This window comes from Salmo salar, chromosome ssa27 (genome assembly GCF_905237065.1).
Source record: "Salmo salar chromosome ssa27, Ssal_v3.1, whole genome shotgun sequence".
NCBI lineage: Eukaryota > Metazoa > Chordata > Actinopteri > Salmoniformes > Salmonidae > Salmo > Salmo salar.
The window spans coordinates 24136306-24160725 of NC_059468.1; the positions used below are offsets into that span (position 1 = coordinate 24136306).

General features: G+C 45.4%; 1 protein-coding gene across 3 annotated transcripts in view; it reads right to left on the reverse strand.

The window, feature by feature from the left end:
- The window catches only part of LOC106588723 (uncharacterized), an 87152-nt gene extending 73791 nt beyond the window's left edge, over positions 1 to 13361 (reverse strand). For 2 of the 3 annotated variants that reach the window (XR_006762490.1, XM_014177998.2), the window contains exons 1-12: positions 13061 to 13361; positions 12579 to 12676; positions 6545 to 6613; positions 6086 to 6110; positions 3688 to 3705; positions 3416 to 3487; positions 3139 to 3275; positions 2938 to 3054; positions 2802 to 2859; positions 2669 to 2716; positions 2486 to 2554; positions 5 to 144 (exon numbers count right to left, since the gene is read on the reverse strand). Coding sequence is in view for 2 of the 3 variants with exons in the window: in XM_014177998.2 (XP_014033473.2) it covers positions 5 to 144; positions 2486 to 2554; positions 2669 to 2716; positions 2802 to 2859; positions 2938 to 3054; positions 3139 to 3275; positions 3416 to 3487; positions 3688 to 3705; positions 6086 to 6110; positions 6545 to 6613; positions 12579 to 12605 (780 nt within the window). In the remaining variant the exon portion in view is untranslated. Of the gene's footprint in view, positions 1 to 4; positions 145 to 2485; positions 2555 to 2668; positions 2717 to 2801; positions 2860 to 2937; positions 3055 to 3138; positions 3276 to 3415; positions 3488 to 3687; positions 3706 to 6085; positions 6111 to 6544; positions 6614 to 12578; positions 12677 to 13032 lie in introns of all 3 variants that reach the window. The other variant, XM_045709819.1, reaches the window with a different exon arrangement.
- Between the last annotated feature and the right edge of the window lie 11059 nt (positions 13362 to 24420).

Sequence of the window (24420 nt, forward strand, 5' to 3'; positions counted from 1 at the left end):
TTACGAAGTACCAGTAGAGGTGGTCGAAGCTGATTGTGTGTTTGATGACCCTCCGTGAGGGGACGGGGAGGCGACAGAGCTGACAGAGGTAGGATCTCCTTTGGTCATGCCCTTCACAGCAGTACTCCACCAGGTGCTGTAGACCTACAGGTCACAGATCAGAAGTTAGGGGGGAGTCACTGACACACAGGTGCGTTCAACAAGGGAAATAGTTTGTGAACATTGGCTAACGTTAGCGAACATATTCCATTTGTTTTGTGTTGGTCGCAACCGTTCGCTAACAGTCGGAGAAGATACTGTACGGCGAACGCAAGTGTCTGTTTCGGATCTAAACTACCGCTAAAAATAATCAAGTGGCCATGTAGATTTTTAGCTAAGTAGTTTTCAGTTTGAATATTGTTGCTAAAAAGCAACAGTAATCCTTAGAAAATGTAGCTGTTTGATGTTTCTCCGTAACATTTCAGAATGTTCATTCAAAAATCATTCGACTGAAATTGTTACTCTGGCTACATGTTCACTGCAAAAAAATGTTTTAAACTCGCCTCAGGTTTATGCTCTGACAAGTGAAGGGTTCAAGTTGATTTTGGGGGTCTTCTAAAGACCCCCACCATTGATTATGTTGTTATTAATTTGCTTACGTGCCATTGTACTTATGCTCACTGTATAGCTGAATATTGAGGCCTCTGTCTGTGTCTAGCTCTCTGGCAAAACCTGCAGCCCCGCGTCTGTGAGAAAAGGGACCGTCTACACTGTAAATATTCATGAAAACAAAAATATGTTTCATTCAAGGTTAGGGTTAGCAGTGTGGTTAAGATTAGGTTTAAAATCTGATTTTATGACTCTGGCTGTACCAGCTAGTGACCACTCTGCAGAGCTGCCTCCAGAACAAGATTCATGACACTCACTACTTTATTGATGTCGACCTGAGATGTTATCAATCATGTTTACATCAATAGTTACTGTATTTGATGTTATGAAAATGAAACAAAAGTATGACTTGCTTTGACTGGGTTCGAACATGTTCTAGCCATGCTGATATGTGCAGAGGCAGTTAGTGTGCTGTGAACAGAGACATCTGAACTAAACTAGGAAGTCGTCGACTGATCCTTCATCTCCATTTGGCAACCCAATAGCTGGGGGATGGCCATTTCCTACACTATGTAGCAGTGGTTATTAGTGTTGTCACTATACCAGACTTTTTACATGGATCCCAGGTTGATGGGAACTGACTAGGTTTCACTATATGTGTGTCTCTAACAAAAGAAAAAACTTCTCCCTCTATCTGTTTGGGCACGTCATATAGTATTATGTTCATTGTGTTGGTGTTAGGTAACTCTTTTTGGGAATTACAAGCCTCGTTGCACTGGTCATGGAAAACGAAGACAATAACATGCATGACCGTCATTATCTAGAAGCTATGCTGATAAAGAAGTGATCATATAACTGATCTGATGTTTCTATGCTGACCAATGAGAATGTACATGTGTAACTTGACAGTATATAAGGAGATGTAAAACTTAGGTTTGGTAAATAAGACTAATTGGATTCAAGCATTTGGTCGTAAACTTGTTCAATATTTGAATTACCATCACAACCCTACAAAAGGTTTAGTATCATGATATCAAAACGATACCACAGATTTTTCCCACTTCTTTTAGGTTTTCGCTCAATTATTTATTTTTTAGAGAAAAAAAACAATAAATGTGTTAAGTCCACAACACTTAAACCACATCAGGAGACTTCTGGGAAAAATCTAAATATTTATGTTTGAGTGTAGTTACCATTTAATTTAAGAGGCATGAGCCAAGCACTGTTTGGTTAGCAGTGTTTCTGTAGCGCACATGTGATGGAGTATGCAAAACAAATGCCCACTGGATAATTATTATTTTGCCAGGTAGGCATAGGCTAATTTGTACTTAATTTTAATTTTGGGGGGAAAACCTTTCCATCTACCTGAATAATTATTATTTAACTAGGCAAGTCAGTTTAAAAAAATTAACAATTATTTACAATGACGGCCTACCCAGGCCAAACCCTCCCATAACCCGGATGACGCTGGGCCAATTGTGAGCCACCCTATTAGCATCACTAACGGCTACACAAAGTGTTATATAAACACGCACTGCACACACAGACAGGGGCATTCCTTCAGAAAGTTGCTGGGAATTCAAATCTCTGATGCCTTCTGCTCATGTCTTACGATAAGCTTGGGCAAATGAATACATTTTCTAACAGGTTCAATACCTTTAGTTTCTTTTCAAACGTACAACACATTTGACAGAAAGTAACATTCTAATAGTGAACCGTTTTTCACGTTATAGTATCAAAAAAGTCTCGGTACACCGTGCAACGCTAGTGGTTATGGGTCTCTAGAACCAGAGCCTACTGCGATGTGCACATGCCATTTTGAGGTCACTGATATACTGTGTTGTGTCACAGCCTTCCTCTTCCCCCCTGCTACAGTGTTGATGATAATGGTTCCTACCCAGCAGAGGGTGTTTCCTGTTGGGGTCTCTGTGGTACTCTTGTATAGTCATCCTCTCTGGTCTGTCAGCTGGAGAGGAAGAGGGATGGAGTGAGAGGAAAAAAAGGGATAGATTTAGTCAACACGTCCATGTTAAACTAGAGATAAAGAAGTGATAGAAGAGAAAAGGACATGCTCACTCACCTCTGATACACTCAGCCAGCCTGTCAGTCTGAGTCAGGGCCTGCATGACTGAGAGAGACAGAGACAAAGTTAGTTAATCGTGTGGAGTAACTTCTTACTGTACCAATGAATAGCAGTAATGTGACAGTTGTACCTTTAGAGTAGCCACTTCTCTTCAACTTCACAGACACACTCTTAGGCATGTCCAGCACCTACACACAAACACACACACGTGAGTAGGCCCGACATGGCACACACACCCATCACAATGAGAAAACCAGTACAGTTACCCGTAGCACTCCAGGTCCATTCTTGTCCATCTCTTTGACAGCTAGCGGCCGTATGAGGTTCAACATATCCATGTTCGGCATCCAGGAGAAACTCAACACATCAGGGTCTGTGTAGCTCTGACACACACACACTTCAATTAAACTGCAGCCAGAGGAGTCGGTAATTAGTTTTTTCATTTGTGTGTGTGTGTGTGTATTTACATAGTAGTTGGAGAGGTGGTCAGCGGAGAGGAGGTGGTCTATGATCTGTCCTGAGCCACACTTCTCCTCACAACTGTGACAAAGGTAGAAAGTATCCCTCCACTCTGGACTCACACACAATGTCACCAGGCACAGACCTGGGACATACACAAATGAAGAAGTCAGAAAGAAACACACACACACACACACACACACACACACACACACACACACACACACACACACACACACACACACACACACACACACACGCACACACACACACACACGCACTTACCGACGATGGGATGTGGGGTGTTTGTGGGTTTCCTGGCCAGATACTCCAGAACCAAGATGGAGGCAAAGTAGACTACACAACAAAAAAAAAAGAGCGGAGAGCGAGAGAGATCAATCTAGTCCATTCACATTGTGAACATTGAAGATGGTAGGTGTTAGGAGAGCGGCTAGGGATCGAAATGGAATAGGGTCATAACAGAACACATTCAGACTCGTCTACCAGTGTTTACACTTAAAGTCCACTGTTAACTGAAGACAGCAGAATTGGCTTACCTTGACCTTGGTACTCGTCTGAGAGAGAGAGAGAGAGAGGGGAAGAGAAAGTGGGAGGGTGAGAGATGTTGTGGAAATATTGGTTAAATAATATCTCTACTTTGTAATAAAGTCTATTTGAATTCACAGTAACAAGCAGAGTTGGTCCATGGAGCAACTGCCGGACTCAGTCCACTCCTTTTATACAAGTTTCATAGTCCCTCCACGTTATGCGAATAACCATATCCCTTCAGGTTTACTCCACCATTGTTTCCAAATCTAAGTTCTTTCCTCTAGGTGGGGTTTCTGTCACAGATCCCCCAGTACTGCTGCTCATTCTGTCCACCAGTTCCGGAGGTCTACGTCACCGGCTTTCTAGGCTTCACTGAACAGGACTCATTATCCTCAACCCCGGACTGTCTTGTCTGATTACACACACACACACACACCTGGTTCCCATTTCCCGTGATTAGTATGTTATATATGTGCCCTCTGATCTCTGTCTGTCAGTTATTGTTCACATGTGTATCGTCCCGTGTCGGTCCACAAGGTTTACCCTCGCTCTTTTGTTTGGGTACAGCCCAGTGTTTTTGTATATGTGTTTGTTTTGGGTGTATTAAACCCCTATTATGTATTCCTGTGCCTGTCTCCAAATCCTTTATACCAACGTGACAGTTTCCCCTCCCTCTATTTCCTTGGATCAATTATATTGGTGGCGCACCTATACATCATTTCCAAAATTACCAAAGTACAGATTACTATAGGCAATTATAAGATTGCTACATGCCATTATCGGACCATAATATTACTACGGGCCATTATAGGATTAAGTACAGATAACTATAGGCCATTATAGAATTATACCAATAAATCCACTTAATCCCAGGATTACACATAGTGCCTTTGCTTACTCCCTTTAGTGCTATTCAGCCTTTTAACAAGAAACACATTCTCTTAACAGAAAACTCCCATAGAGACAAAATGGAAAACAGATAGCCCTTCTCCCAAACTGTTACTTTTTAAATTAAGATTTAAGAGTTATATTGTCTCAGAGACACAGAATACTGACTGGGTTGACAGATAGGGTTGCTATGCTGGTAACCTGGCACAGTGCACAGACCATACCCCAGGTACTCTAGCGATTTGAGCTTTGGGCTGGTAACCAATAGGTCGGTAGTTCGAATCACCTAGCCAACAAGGTGAAAAATCTGCCGATGTGTCCTTCAGTAAGACAGACACTTAAAGTAACTACCCAGTGTTTCCAGATTTATATGAAATATGATCTATAATTACTTACAATATCAGTGAAATAGTTATCCTTCCAAGAAATTGTAATCATATATGCTAAAAGGCAGCTTTTCTGTGCTGGAATGGTGTGGGCGTACCCCAACAAAAGTGTGGGCGTATACCAGTAATTAAAAAAAATTCACACAAGTAGACCGTTGATTGGCCAGCTCATCCTCAAGGAGATAACATGTTCGATGAGGAAATAGCAAGCATTTTTTAAACGGTCCGCATGAGATACAAGTTTGAGGTTTTGAAGTGTTTTTCTCCGATTTATGCTTTGGCCACAAATACAAGTATAGGGCGAGTCAACATCTTCAGTATCTGTAAAAATATGAACTTTTTAAAAGTGAGATTGTCCAGTGACAGTTACTTTGTGTTATACTGCAACCTTTCTATATCTGTTTTTCACATTTTGGATAAAAATCTATCACCCCAAAAACTACCGTAATTTACGGACTACTGAGCGCACCTGAATATAAGCCACACCCACTGAATTTTAAAAAAAGTATTATTTTGAACATAAATAAGCCGCACATGTCTATAAGCCGCAGGTGCCTACCGGTACATTGAAACAAATGAACTTTACACAGGCTTTAACGAAACACGGCTTGTAACAAAAAAGAAAAAATTAGCAGTAAGCTTTAGTTGTCTTTTTGCACTGAGTCAATTCCTCACGCTGCTGTTTCCAACGTCTTATCATCGACTCATTAAGACCAAGCTCCCGTGCAGCAGCTCTATTTCCTTTTCCAACAGCCAGATCAATCGCCTTCAACTTGAAAGCTGCATCATATGCATTTCTCTGCGTCTTTGCCATGATGAGGGTGACAAAATGACTACCGTAATCAGAATGATGGGAAGTTTGAGAGCGCTCGATTTAATCTAAACAGTAAACAAAAAAAATGTTTGACCTTAACCCGACGGCAATTTCATTGGTCTAATGAAAGCTTCATGCCGCCAAAAAACGGAGCACGTCACAGAATGTGTTATTTTGAAAGCAGGAAAAATCCATATATTAGCCGCGTCATTGTTTAAGCCGCGAGGTTCAAAGCGTGGGAAAAAAGTTGCAGCTTATAGTCTGGAAATTACGGTATTCCAAGCATTCTGCAACAAGAGACCAATAGACACGCCTTACCTGTCTGGAAGAGCTCTGCCACTTGCTGTAGTTGATGGGACAGACACAGACAGATAAAACATGTAGTGGTTTTAATGCCAATTTAAAAATACAGCAATATGAAAATACTAATGTCTCACTGTTCAGCACATCCTTGAACAAAATATGCACTGAGTTTCAGTTCTCTTATCACAAGACCTTGATTTCCTGCTGTGGTTTGTACGGGCAGTGTTCCTATGGCAGGGGCGGTGAACAGTCTTCCTGCAGAACTACTTGCTATTGTTCCAGCCCTGCACTAATACACAAGATAAATAACCTGCTCCTTGGGGCCGTGATGAACTGAAACAGGTGTATTAAAGCAGGGCTGGAGCAAAAGCCTGCACCCCCAGTAGCTCTCAAGGAGAGTTGCCCTGCCATGGCTTAGAAATGCAGTTTGTACAAAACACATCTTGAACAATTGTGAGCTGCATGACATCCCACCTGTTGATGTTGCTTCCTGCGGACATGCTGCTTGAAGCTGCCGATGGTGACAAACTTCACACCACAGTCCTACAGCCGAAAACCATAATTTATCATAGCCATGACTTTCAAGAACTGTATACAAGTCATATATGGATAGAATAATCACCTAACCGCCATGACAAAAATGTGTCAAAACACATTCACATTTCAGACACCAGTCACCCATATGGAGCGTGATCAGGGCCAGTTTGAAAATGCAATACTAAATAGGAATGTGAAAATTATAAATGCATTTTTCTATCAGTGTGTATGATTCATACCACAATTAAATTGCAAAGTAGAAATAAAACTAGAAAATGGTTATCAGAAATTCTAAATGGTCATTGGAAGAAGCCAAATGGAAAACAGAAAATCCTAAATGCACTGTGCAAAGTGAACTCGAAAGTGGATGTTTTCATTTTACAAATAACCAATTAATTATCACGTAACAACTAACATGTTCAATTTCAGTGTATGGAAATTGACTCAAAACAAATGCAACTATTCAGGTCTCAGGCCCAATTTTTAAGTCGCTCTGGATAAGAGCGTCTGCTAAATGACGTAAATGTAATGTAAATGCAAGGATAGGCCTACTTATCATTACAGGATGTGCCAACTGGACAATTTCTTTGTTTTAAAATGAATAAAATAAAATCACACACACACACACATATATAAATAAATAAACATACAGTGAGGAAAAAAGTATTTGATCCCTGCTGATTTTGTACGTTTGCCCACTGACAAAGAAATGATCAGTCTATAATTTTACTGGTAGGTTTATTTGAACAGTGAGAGACAGAATAACAACAAAGAAATCCAGAAAAACGCACGTCAAAAATGTTATAAAATGATTTGCATTTTAATGAGGGAAATAAGTATTTGACCCCTCTGCAAAACATGACTTAGTACTTTGTGATTGCCAACAAGGGTTTTGCCACCGAGGTCAGACATTTCTTGTAGTTGGCCACCAGGAGTGGGATTTTGTCCCTCTCCTCTTTGCAGCTCTTCTCCAAGTCATTACGGTTTTGAGGCTGACGTTTGGCAACTCGAACCTTCAGCTCCCTCCACAGATTTTCTATGGGATTAAGATCTGGAGACTGGCTTGGCCACTCCAGGACCTTAATGTGCTTCTTCTTGAGCCACTCCTTTGTTGCCTTGGCCGTGTGTTTTGGGTCATTGTCATAATGGAATACCTATCCACGACCTATTTTCAATGCCCTGGCTGAGGGAAGGAGGTTCTCACCCAAGATTTGACGGTACATGGCCCCGTCCATCGTCCCTTTGACGCGGTGAAGTTGTCCTCTCCCCTTAGCAGAAAAACACCCCCAAAGCCTAATGTTTCCACCGCCATGTTTGACAGTGGGGATGGTGTTCTTGGGGTCATAGAGAGCATTCCTCCTCCAAACACGGCGAGTTGAGTTGATGCCAAAGAGCTCCATTTTGGTCTCATCTGACCACAACACGTTCACCCAGTTGTCCTCTGAGTCATTCAGATGTTCATTGGCAAACTTCAGACGGGCATGTATGTGCCTTCTTGAGCAGGGGGACCTTGCGGGCGCTGCAGGATATCAGTCCTTCACGGCGTAGTGGGTTACCAATTGTTTTCTTGGTGACTATGGTCCCAGCTGCCTTGAGATCATTGACAAGATCCTCCCGTGTAGTTCTGGGCTGATTCCTCACCGTTCTCATGATCATTGCAACTCCACGAGGTGAGATCTTGCATGGAGCCCCAGGCCAAGGGAGATTGACAGTTCTTTTGTGTTTCTTCCATTTGCGAATAATCGCACCAACTGTTATCACCTTCTCACCAAGCTGCTTGGCGATGGTCTTGTAGCCCATTCCAGCCTTGTGTAGGTCTACAATCTTGTCCCTGACATCCTTGGAGAGCTCTTTGGTCTTGGCCATGGTGGAGAGTTTGGAATCTGATTGATTGATTGCTTCTGTGGACAGGTGTCTTTTATACAGGTAACAAACTGAGATTAGGAGCACTCCCTTTAAGAGTGTGCGCCTAATCTCAGCTCGTTACCTGTATAAAAGACACCCGGGAGTCAGAAATCTTTCTGATTGAAAGGGGGTCAAATACTTATTTCCCTCATTAAAATGCAAATCAATTCATAACATTTTTGACCTGCGTTTTTCTGGATTTTTGTTGTTATTCTGTCTCTCACTGTTCAAATAAGCCTACCATTAAAATTATAGACTGATCATTTCTTTGTCAGTGGGAAAACAGTGAGGGGGAAAAATAATAATAAATATATATATACACATCTCTATCTAAAAAAAAATTCTACATTTAAAAAAAATCTTTTTTTTAACTGCAAAAAAAATAAACATCCTCACTGTCAACTGCGTTTATTTTCAGCAAATTTAACATGTGTAAATATTTGTATCAACATAAGATTCAACAACAGACAAACTGAACAAGTTCCACAGACATGTGACTAACAGAAAGGGAATTATTTGTACCTGAACAAAAGGGGGGAATTCAAAAGTAAGTCAGTATCTGGTGTGGCCACCAGCTGCATTAAGTACTGCAGTGCATCTCCTCATGGACTGCACCAGATTTGCCAGTTCTTGCTGTGATATGTTACCCCACCAAGGCACCTGCAAGTTGCCGTACATTTCTGGGGGGAATGGCCCTAGCCCTCACCCTCCGATCCAACAGGTCCCAGACATGCTCAATGGGATTGAGATCCGGGCTCGTCGCTGGCCATGGCAGAACACTGATATTCCTGTCTTGCAGGAAATCACGCACAGAACGAGCAGTATGGCTGGTGGCATTGATGCTGTTACACACCGCCCCAGACCATGACAGACCCTCCACCTCCAAATCGATCCCGCTCCAGAGTACAGGCCTCAGTGTAACGCTCATTCCTTCGACGATAAACGCAAATCCGACCATCACCCCTGGTGAGACCAAACCACGACTCGTCAGTGAAGAGCACTTTTTTCCAGTACTGTCTGGTCCAGCGACGGTGGGTTTGTGCCCATAGGCAACATTGTTGCCGGTGATGTCTGGTGAGGACCTGCCTTACAACAGGCCCTCAGTCAAACCCTCAGTCCAGCCTCTCTCATCCTATTGCGGACAGTCTGAGCACTGATGGAGGGATTGTGCGTTCCTGGTGTAATTCGGGCAGTTGAGTTGCCATCCTGTACCTGTCCCGCAGGTGTGATGTTCGGATGTACCGATCCTGTGCAGGTGTTGTTACACGTGGTCTGCCACTGCGAGGACGATCAGCTGTTCGTCCTGTCTCCCTGTCTTAAGCGTCTCACAGTACGGACATCGCAATTTATTGCCCTGGCCACATCTGCGGTCCTCATGCCTCTTTGCAGCATGCCTAAGGCACGTTCATGCAGATGAGCAGGGACCCTGGGCATCTTTCTTTTGGTGCTTTTCAGAGTCAGTAGAAAGGCGTCTTTAGTGTCCTAAGTTTTCATAACTGTGACCTTAATTGCCTACCGTCTGTAAGCTGTTAGTGTCTTAATGACCGTTCCACAGGTGCATGTTCATTAATTGTTTATGGTTCATTGAACAAGCATGGGAAACAGTGTTTAAACCCTTTACAATGAAGATATTTGGATTTTTACAAATTATCTTTGAAAGACAGGGTCCTGAAAAAGGGACGTTTCTTTTTTTGCATAGAGAGATCTAATTCCACGTGAATTCACAATGCAGCGGTGCTGCTGCCAGCAACAGTTTGGGTCTCACTGAGCATCCCTTTCAGATGGTTAAGGATAGCACCTGTACCACATATATTGTATCTCAATTCCAAATCGCAAAGTTTGCATTTCGTTCTCAAAGTACTGCCATTGAGGACTTCGCTGCTGTCGCTTGCCTTTCTCTGCTATTTTTCCAACTGTTAACGACAATGATGTAGTGGTGGCGAGTCGACTCCAAAAAAAATTATAAACCGTGCGCATGTACAAAATATACCCCAAAATGTGCGTGTGCCAGTTCACGCAAAAATATATTTTTTTAAATATGTGAGAATATGCTCACCACCCCGCAAACTTTAGACCATGGGTTAGTGAGAAGAGCGAAAATCAGAAGACCGGGTTCATATTCCTGAAGGAGCCATACAACAATTGATAATGCGCATATCTCATTTATATTGGACCGAGTAAATAGATAGGCTATATGTATTTCAAGTTTTGCAATATCAGAGGCAGCATGAGTTATTATACCGGTATACAGTCAAGTTTAACAGGCAAACAGTTTATATTTTACATTGAAGTAGGACCTACTGTAAGTATTATAATTGCATTTTTTTGTAGCCTGCCTTAGACAATGTTTAAAAATTCGCTGGTAATCAATCATAGTTGATGCAAAACATTGTTGAATTAAAATGTTTGCCATCGTTTTCTCTTTCAGAAACTGACAGTCCTTTTCCAGATACAGCATAAATTACTGCTAAAGATTAAAACATCCTGCCAACACAGTAAATAGAATGGTAGCTTATGTCAAATATTTGACAGTATGTTTAGGCTTAGGCTACAGTATTGCTGTGCAATAGCGGTGCGAGATCATTGCCTATTTAATCTCTGAGCCTATACAAAGGCAGGACATTATCAATAGATTATTGGGATTCAAACTAAAATATTGATATCTTTCGCATGCCATGGCCTAATGTCAATAGTTCCAAATTATACAACAAATAAAGGGTGTTACTGTTGCCATAAAAAGCATTTAGGCTGTTATTCACAAACACAGTTTTATGACTGGTCTGATTTATAAAATGAGAAATATGCATACCAAGCTTATAAATGTTAATATTTGTGTGTGCACAGTCGTTTCAGAAATGGCACACGCATATATTCAGTGTAAAATGTACACAACAGTTTTAAATTAGGCCAAAGGGCACCAAAACAGCAGAGAAGTTGAGCCCTGTGCTTCAACGCTCTTAGTGTGTCAGTTTCCGCAACAACTATGTCGTTCACTTTATGGATCTACATTAAAATATATGTTTTTCTGTTAGGGATTTGCCTTAAAGTTAAGGATCCCAATTTCATTTAAACCCCTACGCATCATGAATATGTGGTAACTGAACCACCTCATTTACAATTAAACATCCTTTGACCTCCACCATTTATTGCATCTTGCCTATGCCACTCTGCCATTGTTCATCCATAGATTCTTATTTCATCCCTTACTTAGATGTGTGCATTAGGTAGTTGTTGCAGAATTGTTAGATTACATGTTGGATATTGCTGCACTGTCAGAACTAGAAGCACAAGCATTTTGCTACACTCGCAAAAACATCTGCTAACCACGTGAATGTGACCAATAAAATTTGATACCAATCTGAGCCACGGCACAAATGATTGACAGGGTTCAAACAAGAGTCTTCTGCACATCAGAAGAGCACATTAACCCACTAAACCAAAGCTATATAGCCAATGCAACTCTTCAGGTGTCAAGAGTGGTTACTGATCATGCAAACAACTAAACACGCATAGGAGATTAGTAAGTTTGTCTAGTGTTGGGTAACTATGCCTGAGACCAGAAAAATTGCACTGGCTCCCTAAGCTAAATTGCCTAGGTTTAGCAGGTTAAGATGCTATTCTTGTGTACAGGAGAGCAGTTTGAACCCTGTCAGTTACAGTAGTCTAAAAATCAATGCACAGAGAGCGTGACACGGCTATGTTTCATTGCATGGTGGTGTTGTGTTTTTCTCCTGGTTCATGCTTCCAGAAAGCAATTTGCATACACTTTGAAAATGAAGAGAAAATGCTAAAATTGGATAGTTTTATAAATGGAAAGTGCCTTTTTTATTTTACGTCTGTTAACCATTTTCATTTAGAATTTCTATTTACCTTTTTCAATCAGCTATTTTCATTTTAACGTTGCAATTTCATTGTGGCATGACTCATGCACACTGATATGAAAATATACATGCATTTTAATTGAGCATTTAAGTGTTGCAATTTTAAAAACGGGCACTGATCATCCTCCATACACCCCGACCATTCCAACAGTTGTCGCATGACAAGCCCTGCAAGACAAACCCACCTGACAAGCAAGCCGATAAGGCAACATTTATCTTGCTGTTTGCGTTTCGTTTCCTCAACCCAGTCCGTCAAAATTGCTGTGTTCTCTATCGTGTGAATCTGTAACACAACACAATGGAAGCTGTAAATTACCGGCTAGGAGAAAATGTTTGATAAAGAAGTTGCCTCTGCAGCGTGGTAGACGAAAACCTGAGATAAGTTGAAGCATCATACTAGACCCCACAACCAAACAGTCATTGCCCCCAACAAAAAGTTGCACTTTCTGTTATTAAGAATATACGGTTAGCTAGAAGGATGGTCGCATGGAGGTTAACTCTGCAATACCTACAAACTTCAAAGCCAACTAATGACGGTCAAACCAAGCTATAAAATGAGACGTGATTTGCTAAGCAGCGAAATTCGTGGAATGTGATGCCTTCTACACAATGCACAATCGATTAAAAAAAAAGACTAACCATCGTCCACAAAATAGCCTAATTTTACCTAGAATACTTCTGCTAAAACATCCCGTCTTCGACCGTGAAGAGCTGAAAACTTTCCGTTCTTTTGTTTAGAGGTGTGTCTCAACAGTTTATGCGAAATTGCGGGAACGGCGCACGAAGTCTTCTCTGCAGTTGCGCAAATGACTTCTCCAGTTTAAACAGCGACTGCCTTTAACGAATCCCTTTGAAAACGGCCTGAGTCAGAAACAGTTATGGTGCGTTCAAGATAACTGGGAACTCGGAAAATACTAGGTCAAATCATGACTCCAGTGATCTTTGTCGTGGAAATACTCCTTAAAAATATATCTTAGACTCCGGAGCTTGTGAATTCAAAATATACTTTATTACAAAGTAACAAGCCGAGCTGGTCCATGGAGCAACTGCTGAACTCAGCCTCGGCATCATCATATATAGTGTTTCGTTCTTACACCGTTTCACAGTTACTCCTCTTTTACGCTAATAGCCAACTCTTTTTGCCTTTATGCCACTACTATTCCCAAATCTAAACTCTTTGCTCTAGGCAAGGTTCCCCCTCCCCTCTAATTCATTGGACCAATTATATTGGTGGCGTGACAATGACTGTTTCTTAAAAAAATTATATTAACACATACTTAGTTACAATCATGAGTATATTCACTACAGTGATTATGATACAACTATCAAATCAAATTTTATTAGGCATCCTGGCATGCATCTGGATTACAAGGTGTGTATTTTCTTTGTATGCCTGTTTTTCTCATACTACAGTATATAAGCGTGTTTACAGGTGTGCTTTAAGCCCTTAATGATTCTGTTTTGCCATCTTAATATTTCATAACATGTTACTGGAAAATTAGCCATATCTTCAGGTCGGAATGTCGGTGTTCTTGAAAGATGCCCGAGTTCGCAAATTTGAAATTTGAGTTGGAGGACAGTTCATAATAATTTTTTCGAGGTCCCAGTGGTCTGGAAAGCACTGAAGTCGGAGAGTTCCGTGTTGTTTGGAACATGGCATTATTCTAGTGTCAAAATTGACAACAAAGTGTAGGATACTTTTGGTCTTGTCTAAAACGGAGTTTGGAACATCCGTGCGTCACAACATGTAAATAAAGCGCGGGTTTTGATTAGATGATGTATATTTGCTCACTAACATAGGGTGAACCGATGTGTTTTGTGCTCTCTATCCAATAGCATAAACAGTGAGACAGACCTGCTCAAAAGCCGGACTTTGTGTATATCACGTCGCACATTTTTTTACTTGCGAAATACTGCATCAAACACCTTATTATGGCTCGTTCAAAACAAACTGGGCGCTGGAAATGCTGAAATCTCCGACTTCTGACTTCAGTGAGTTCAAAACAACTGGGAATGAGCTCAGACTGGGAAAAATCGATTTGAACGGTCATCCGACTTGGAATTCCAGCTCGGGAACTCGGGCCTCTCTATATAGCTCTGACTTTCCGAGTTGAAAATCACTGGCGTCATGATTTGGCCTCATTTTTCAGGGTTCCCAGTTGTTTTGAACGCGGTATTATGCCCCATACACATCCTGATATTTCATTACGATTTACGTCATCTTCATGGAGTCCTGCTACTGAAAGGACAATTCTAGAGTTTCTAACGCAAGATGGAGGAGAGCCTGTCTCTCATTGAGTTCTTATTTATTTTGTGAGACTGCAAAATATGACCTTTTCATTCAAGTCAGGATAAATATATTGTAACGACCCGGTATTGTGTTCTGTGTTTGTGGGTGTGTTATGGTTCTCATGGCTACTAGCAGGGGTTAAATATGTCAGGACAGAGGGAAAGGTTGGGGGGGTATGATGGGTAATCCCGCGGGATTTGGAAATGCATAAATAGGGATTACTGTCTCATCTTTCTTTCTCTTCTGTTCGGGGCCTTGATCTGTTCCTATGGGAGTGACCCTTAACTCGACATGGTATAATTGTGTACGTTCGGCATTTAGCGGCGTGGGCTGTGGCCTGGACAATAGCCCAGTTTAGGAATAAACCTGTGTTCTGACCTGCACACCTAGAGTCCGTCTCTTTTCCCTTTATGACCCAGCCGGGTCATTACATTGGCGTCAGAAGTGCTTTCGAACTACGGGATCGAGACTAGGCGAGTTAGCTGTTTAGTATAGGCCGGGTTGGCTTTAGCGTGACTCGCATCTACGGTCATGATGCTTGGGGCGAGGCGGAAAATTAAGGAAGAGTCGGACAAAGTGTCCGTTGTGGGCTCGGGGGTACCCGGTCGGGAGGGTCGGGCGGCGACTGCCGTAGAAGAGCTGGAGGGCCACATGGCGGGAGTTAAATTGTCAGTCAGCAAGATGGCAGAACTGGCGGGTTTTCCTTCACACCGCTCGAGAGCAGACGTCACGGCGACGGGGATATCGACGTCACCGGGTGCGGAAATGGCGGGGCCTGCTTATGTAAACAGAGATGGCAGCGGCCTATTGCCATTAGCCACGGTAGCGGCTAAACTACCAAAGTTCAATGGACAAGGTAAATGGGAAGTTTTTTTCACTCAATTCGAGTTGTTGGCTAGAGCCGGGAGGTGGTCTGACGAGACGAAAGCGTTACAGCTTGCCCTGAGCCTGGCAGAGGAGGCGTCGGAATGCCTGTTAACGCTAGCCCCGGACGAGAGGGGCGACTATGGTGCGCTAGTGGAGGCATTGGGGGGCCGTTTCGGCAGCGACGCGCAGCCCAACATGCTGCGGATTGAACTGAGTAACAAAAAGAGACTTCTGGGGGAATCATTAAAGGCGTTGGCAAGTGGTATTCTGAGCCTGACCAGGCGGGCTTATGCAACTATGCCGATTGGGGTGCAAGACGAGCTGACACGGGACAGTTTTATTAGAGCGCTCTCTTCCACCGAACTGGGTAAGCATGTTCAGATGGCGGACCCACCATCTCTGCGGGCTGCAGTGGAGATAGCCAGGAAGAGGGAGCTGATCTGGGGTGAGGGAGTGAGAGTGGAAGTCGCCAGTCAACCAGAGGTGAGAGCAGCGGTGGCTGGGGTGCCAGGGGTCACGAAACCAGAGTGGGTCGACGAGTTGGGCGGGCTAGTGAAGACTGCTTCGCTTGTCATGGAGAGGGGCTCCAGGCAGCGTCGCAGTGTCAGCTCAACTCCTATTGTCTGCTGGGGTTGTGGCCAGCCTGGCCACATTCAGCGGGAGTGTGGCAGATTCCCCCGTCACCAGGGAAACGACGGCGGGTTCTCGCGCAGGGGGCAGCGCGGACCCACGCCCCCGAACCCACTGTAAGCAAAAGAGGTACCCAGCAGCGCAGACAAGAGGGTGGGGACCTGCTCCCCCAGGGTGTAGCTGCCGCCGTGTTTCCTAGTCCGGTAGTTGTGGTGGGATGTACCACCGTTGGGGACTTCTGCAATGTCATCGTCAAGGTAGAGGGGGTGGAATGTTTGGCCCTGGTCGACACGGGCTCTACAGTAACCCTGGTGAGACCAGACATACTACCTGTTGGGGTGCGGGTGGAGCCGACCCTTGTCCAGCTACGGACTGTCACGGGGGAGCTAGCCCCCATGTTAGGGAAGTGTCAGCTATCTGTGACTGTGGGGGGGAGAACTGTGGGGTGTCTGGCGTGGGTAGCAGCGGTGCAGGACCCCTGTATACTGGGAATGGACTTTTGAAAAACTGTGGGGCTCAGTTGGACTTAGCGTCGGGCACTTTGAGGCTGTCGGGGGGGCCCACAGTGGGAATGTCGCCTTCGGGAGGGCCAGCAGGGGGCAGGGCTGTCCCTCCGTCTTCCTCCAAGCTTGCAGAAACTCCACCGGTCATCCCGGCTGCTCCCTTGGTCGTTGTGCCATTCCAGCAGCTGTCTCCGGCGGCGACGGCCTTCACTCCCCATCATGGTGCAAGCACAGGCAGCTCAGTAGCCCAAAACACACTGGCTCCTTCACCCCATCAGCCCGACGGGGGGAAGGAGGAATCTATCGACGCCGTCGAGGCTGTGTGGCTGAAGAACTGTCAGGGTCTGGATGAGAGACAAGAGACAGTTAAAGCAGCTGCTGTTGGACTTTAAAGATATCTTCCCCCCAAGCGAAGCTGAGGTAGGACAAACGCACCTAGTTCAGCACAAAATAGACACTGGGGACGCCCGACCCATTAAAATTCGGCCCCGTCGTATTCCCCTTGCCAGGAGGGAAGCAGCAGACACAGCTATTGTTGACATGTTGCGGGCTGATTTCATTGAGCCATCAGATAGCCCATGGTCCGCGCCGGTCGTCATGGTGCCTAAGAAAGGGGGTAAACTTAGGTTTTGTGTTGACTACAGGGGCCTAAATTCTGTCACCACTAAAGACTCTTATCCCCTACCGAGGATTGATGAGTCGCTAGACCACGTGAGAGGGTCCTCGTGGTTCTCCTCCCTTGATCTGCGCAGTGGCTACTGGCAGGTGCCCCTCTCGCCAGGGGCACGTGAAAAAACGGCCTTCTCCACAGATAGGGGCCATTGGCAGTTCAAGGTGCTGTGCTTCGGGCTCTGTAATGCTCCTGCCACCTTTGAGAGGCTCATGGACAGAGTGCTGGCGGGGGTTCCGAGAGACGAGTGTGTTGTGTACCTAGACGACATATTGGTGCACGGCACATCGTTTGAGGGGGCACTGGGGGCAATTAGGCGAGTGTTGGAGAGGATCTCGGGGGCGGGGCTAAAATTACATCCGGGAAAGTGCCATTTCATGCAAAGGGAGGTGGCGTTCCTGGGGCATCAGCTGGGTGGTGAGGGCATCAGCACGATGCCAGACAAAGTAGAGGCTGTGAGGGGGTGGCCAGTTCCAGGGGGAAAAAAAGAGGTTAAGAGCTTCCTGGGGCTGGCATCCTACTATCGTAGGTTTGTGAAGGGGTTTGCGGGGGTAGCGGCTCCTTTGAACCACCTTCTCAAGGAGGACACTGTTTTTCAGTGGACCGAAGAGCACCAGCGGGCGTTTGAGGCCCTCAAACGTGCCCTGATGGAGGCCCCTGTCCTGGCCTCACCAGACCCGAACCCTCCGTTCATCCTGGACACCGACGCAAGCAATGAGGGTTTGGGGGCTGTGCTGGCTCAGCGTGGTCCTGATGGGGAACACGTAGTAGCTTATTACAGCAGAACTTTTGATAAGGCTGAAAAACGCTACTGCGTGACAAGGAGAGAGCTTTTGGCTGTCGTGGCAGCAGTACGCCATTTCAAGTACTACCTGGGGGGCCTGCCGTTTGTGGTCCGGACGGATCACTCCGCCCTGCAGTGGCTTCTCTCCTTCAAGGAGCCAGAGGGTCAGATTGCCCGCTGGCTGGAGGAGCTGCAACCCTACGACTTCCAGGTGGAGCACAGAGCCAGCCTTCGCCACAGCAATGCAGACGCCTTGTCCCGCCGCCCGTGTGCTGAGGATGGCTGTGGGTACTGCGCCAAACGGGTGGAGCGAGAGAGAGAACTGTGCAGGGAGGAGGGAGTCACCGCCACGGTGAGTCAGCTGAGTGTGACAGAGTGCCGGGAGCTTGAGGCTGTGGACGTTGGGGAGTGGAGGCGTCGCCTGTGCTGCGTCCTGTGCTGCGGTGGGTGGAAGAGAGAAGACGACCGCCGTGGGGGGAAGTAGCCCCTCTATCACCAGTCACCAAGGGACTGTGGGCTAAATTCACAGTCCTTAGAGTGGCTGAGGGAGTGCTCCAGAGGGGGTGGAAAAAGCCAGCATCTGGAGAAATTACGTGGCAGGTTGTGGTGCCCAAAAGGCTGCAGGGGAGCGTGTTACAGCAGCTTCATGGGGGAGTTGGCGCAGGGCATTTTGGGGTCTCCAAAACGTTAAAGCGCTTGCGTAAAGGCTTCTATTGGGCCAGGCACAGGAGGGATGTTGAGGACTTTTGTAGGCAGTGCGACGAGTGTGCTGCTAAAAAAGGACCTCCAGGTCAGTCACACGCCCTCCTACAACAATTCCCAGTAGGGGAGCCCATGGAGAGACTGGGGGTAGACACAGTGGGGCCGTTTCCAACCACAGACAGCGGTAACAGGGGGATTCTAACTGCTATGGACTACTTCACCAAGTGGCCGGAGGCTTACGCTCTCCCAGACCAGGAGGCAGAGACAGTAGCTGATGCGTTGGTGGGGGAATAATCAGTCGGTTTTGGGTGCCACAGTCTATTCACAGCGACCAGGTGAGAAACTTCGAGTCACGGGTGTTCTCAGAGTTGTGTAGACGGTTAGGCGCGGAGAAGACGCACACTACTCCGCTTCACCCCCAGAGTGATGGGCTGGTGGAAAGATTTAACAGAACATTAGCACAGCAGCTGGCCATCGTTTCCTCAAAACACCAGAGAGATTGGGACACCCACTTACCGTTTATTCTTATGGCATGTAGGTCGGCTGTTCAAGAATCGACTCCGTGCTCCCCAGCGCTACTAATGTTAGGTCGTGAGTTGCGCACCCCAGCCAAACTGATGTTTGGCCACCCTCCTGATAATGACGACGGGGTTTTGCCTGGCCCGAACTATGTGTGTCGTCTTCAGAACCGGTTAGAAGCGGCTCACACCTTCGCCAGAGAGCAACTCGAGAACGCAGGGGTGCGCCAAAAGCGCCACTACGACTCGCGCGCTAGGGGGAGGCACTTTGGAGCGGGAGAATGTGTGTGGCTTCACAACCCCACGCGCAAGAAGGGGCGGTGCCCAAAGCTGGAGAGTGCATGGGTGGGGCCGTGTCTGGTGATAGAGAGAGTGGGGGAGGTGACGTACCGGGTGGAGGTCCCCCCACGGAGCAGGAAGGTGGTGGTCCACCGGGACCGATTGGCACCCTACAGAGGGAGGAAAACGGTAGGAAATGGGAGTGAGGTCTCTGATGTGAGCCCACGGGAACAGTCTAACAAGGAGACTCTAGCGCAACCTGAGCCTGGGATGGGGGCTGCTTCTTCGGAGGGCGCTGGAACTGACATTGGGGCAGATGAGTGTTCTGGGGGTTCACCGGTGAGAGCCACGGGGAGGCCCAAGAGACTGATGCGACCTCCGGGTCGTTTTAAGGATTTTGTGGTGTAACCCTAGGGGCTAGGGTTTAGAAAGGGGGGGGCTATGTAACGACCCGGTATTGTGTTCTGTGTTTGTGGGTGTGTTATGGTTCTCATGGCTACTAGCAGGGGTTAAATATGTCAGGACAGAGGGAAAGGTTGGGGGGGTATGATGGGTAATCCCGCGGGATTTGGAAATGCATAAATAGGGATTACTGTCTCATCTTTCTTTCTCTTCTGTTCGGGGGCCTTGATCTGTTCCTATGGGAGTGACCCTTAACTCGACATGGTATAATTGTGTACGTTCGGCATTTAGCGGCGTGGGCTGTGGCCTGGACAATAGCCCAGTTTAGGAATAAACCTGTGTTCTGACCTGCACAACTAGAGTCCGTCTCTTTTCCCTTTATGACCCAGCCGGGTCATTACAATATTGTTTCTGGTGATAATAAAACATGTTTTGTTTAGTTACATTTCCCCCAACTTGTTTCTCTAACTTTATAGCAAGTCAAGCTAGCTTTCCCTACAGAGCAGCTAGCTAATTTAGCTAAAAGCTAGGCTAGGTTGAAGATTCCACTGTAGTGACCTAATATTTATAATCAAAAACAAACATCATTACCATCACAATAAACTTAAACGGGAGGCAACAGTAATAATAGAATTGGCTTAACAGCCAATGTGTATTATTTAACATTACTATTGAAATATTAACTCACTTATAGGAATGGGTAATTGTTGTTTACAAGTTGCTAGCTATCCCATAAAAGCCATCACCAAAAACCACATATTATTTTCATCTTCTGTGGTTTGCTAACTTCCTGTTCTTTGAAGGACTCTGGATGGACTGAAGATGACGCAAAGTTTGGAAAATGTCAAAGTATGCTACGTCCATCTCGCAACTAACATTAACCGCAAGGAGGCGTTACGATTCCACTCCCTATTGAAATGCATGACATTCGCTGCAACGTAACGGAGTGCTTATGGGTAATGTGAACAGGGCTTTAGTTACATGTTGCTGCTACCGTCGCTTATGACTGAAAATAACTTCTGGACATCAGAACAGCGATTACTCACCTCGAACTGGAAGAAGCTTTTTTCCTTTAACGAGTCCGAGTCCAACGCGAAGGATATATTGCTTTCCCGGGAACAGGCCCAAATCCCCATCATTTGCATGAAGAAAAGATGGAGAAAAAGGGGGCGGAGGTCGGGCTGCCTTCTGAGAATTCGTAGGTGAGCGAGTAAACTCCCACTGCCATCCGTTCTCTTGGCCAACGTGCAATAATTGGAAAATGAAATTGATGACCTACAATCAAGATTATCCTACTAACGGGACATTAAACTGTAATAACTTATGTTTCACTGAGTCGTGGCTGATCGACGACATGGATAATATAGAGCTGGCGGGATTTACCATGCACCGGCAGATACGTCTGGTAAGACGAGGGGTGGGGGTGTGTGTCTGTATGTCAATAACAGCTGGTGCGCAATGTATAATGTCTAATATTAAAGAAGTCTTGAGGTGTTGCTCGCCTTAGGTAGAGTACCTTCTTTTTTTTATTTCACCTTTATTTAACCAGGTAGGCTAGTTGAGAATGAGTTCTCATTTGCAACTGCGACCTGGCCAAGATAAAGCATAGCAATTCGACACATACAACAACACAGAGTTACACATGGAATAAATAAAACATACAGTAGAACAAAAGAAAACAAAAAGTCTATATTTTCAGTGAGTGCAGATGAGGTAAGTTAAGGCAATAAATAGGCCATGGTGGCCGAAGTAATTACAATATAGCAATTAAACACTGGAATGGTAGATGTGCATTAGATGAATGTGCAAGTAGAGATACTGGGGTGCAAAGGAGCAAGATAAATAAATAAATACAGTATGGGGATGAGGTAGGTAGATAGATGGGCTGTTTACAGATGGGCTATGTACAGGTGCAGTGATCTGTGAGCTGCTCTGACAGATGGTGCTTAAAACTAGTGAGGGAGATATGAGTCTCCAGCTTCAGAGATTTTTGCAGTTCGTTCCAGTCATTGGCAGCAGAGAACTGGAAGGAAAGACGACCAAAGCAGGAATTGGCTTTGGGGGTGACCAGTGAGCTATACCTGCTGGAGCGCGTGCTACGAGTGGGTGCTGCTATGGTGACCAGTGAGCTGAGATAAGGCGGGGCTTTACCTAGCAGAGACTTGTAGATAACCTGTAGCCAGTGGGTTTGGCGACGAGTATGAAGCGAGGGCCAACCAACGAGAGCCTACAGGTCGCAATGGTGGGTAGTGTATGGGGCTTTGGTGACAAAACGGATGGCACTGTGATAGACTGCATCCAGTTTGTTGAGTAGAGTGTTGGAGGCTATTCTATAGATGACATCACCGAAGTCGAGGATCGGTAGGATGGTCAGTTTTATGAGGGTATGTTTGGCAGCATGAGTGAAGGATGCTTTGTTGCGATATAGGAAGCCGATTCTAGATTTAATTTTGGATTGGAGATGCTTAATGTGAGTCTGGAAGGAGAGTTTACAGTCTAACCAGACACCCAGGTATTTGTAGTTGTCCACGTATTCTAAGTCAGAGCCGTCCAGAGTAGTGATGCTGGATAGGCGAGCAGGTGCGTGCAGCGACCGGTTGAAGAGCATGCATTTAGTTTTACTTGCATTTAAGAGCAGTTGGAGGCCACGGAAGGAGAGTTGTATGGCATTGAAGCTCGTCTGGAGGTTAGTTAACAGTGTCCAAAGAGGGGCCAGAAGTATACAGAATGGTGTCGTCTGCGTAGAGGTGGATCAGAGAATCACCAGCAGGAAGAGCAACATCATTGATGTATACAGAGAAGAGAGTCGGCCCGAGAATTGAACCCTGTGGCACACCCAGAGACTGCCAGAGGTCCGGACAACAGGCCCTCTGATTTGACACACTGAACTCTATCAGAGAAGTAGTTGAGGCAGTCATTTGAGAAACCAAGGCTGTCGAGTCTGCCAATAAGAATGTGGTGATTGACAGAGTCGAAAGCCTTGGCCAGGTCGATTAATACGGCTGCACAGTAATGTCTCTTATCGATGGCGGTTATGATGTCATTTAGGACCTTGAGCGTGGCTGAGGTGCACCCATGACCAGCTCTGAAACCAGATTGCATAGCGGAGAAGGTACGGTGGGATTCGAAATGGTCGGTGATCTGTTTGTTAACTTGGCTTTTGAAGACCTTATTAAGGCAGGGTAGGATAGATATAGGTCTGTAACAGTTTGGGTCTAGAGTGTCACCCCCTTTGAACAGGGGGATGACCGTGGCAGCGTTCCAATCTTTGGGAATCTCAGACGATACGAAAGAGAGGTTGAACAGGCTAGTAATAGGGGTTGCAACAATTTCGGCAGATCATTTTAGAAAGAGAGGGTCCAGATTGTCTAGCCCGGCTAATTTCTATGGGTCCAGATTTTGCCGCTCTTTCAGAACATCAGCTGTCTGGATTTGGGTGAAGGAGAAATGGTGGGGGCTTTGGCGGGTTGCTGTGGAGGGTGCCGGGCAGTTGACCGGGGTAGGGGTAGCCAGGTGGAAAGCATGGCCAGCTGTAGAGAAATGCTTCTTGAAATTCTCAATTATAGTGGATTTGTCGGTGGTAACAGTGTTTCCTAGCCTCAGAGCAGTGGGCAGCTGGGAGGAGGTGCTCTTATTCTCCATGATCTTTACAGTGTCCCAGAACTTTTTTGAGTTAGTACTACAGGATGCAAATTTCTGTTTGAAAAAGCTAGCCTTAGCTTTTCTAACTGCCTGTGTATATTTGTTCCTAACTTCCCTGAAAAGTTGCATATCACGGGGGCTATTCGATGCTAATGCAGAACGCCACAGGATGTTTTTGTGCTGGTCAATGGCAGACAGGTCTGGAGTGAACCAAGGACTATATATATTCCTAGTTCTACATTTTTTGAGTGGGGCATGCTTATTTAAGATGGTGAGGAAGGCACTTTTAAATAATAGCCAGTCATCATCTACTGACGGGATGAGGTCAATGTCATTCCAGACACGGCTAAGTCATCCGGGTTGGCAGAGTGTGCTAAAGCAGTGAGTAAAACAAACTTAGGGAGTAGGCTTCTAATGTTAACATGCATGAAACCAAGGCTTTTACGGTTACAGAAGTCAACAAATGAGAGTACCTGGGGAGTGGGAGTGGAGCTAGTCACTGCAGGACCTGGAGTAACCTCCACATCACCAGAAGAACAGAGGAGAAGTAGGATAAAGGTATACGAACTGGCCGTCTAGCACGTTTGGAACAGAGAGTAAAAGGAGCAGGTTTCTGGGCACGATAGCATAGATTCAAGGCATAGTGTACAGACAAAGGTAAGGTAGGATGAGAGTACATTGGAGGTAAACCTAGGCATTGGGTAATGATGAGAGAGATATAGTCTCTAGAGACGTTTAAA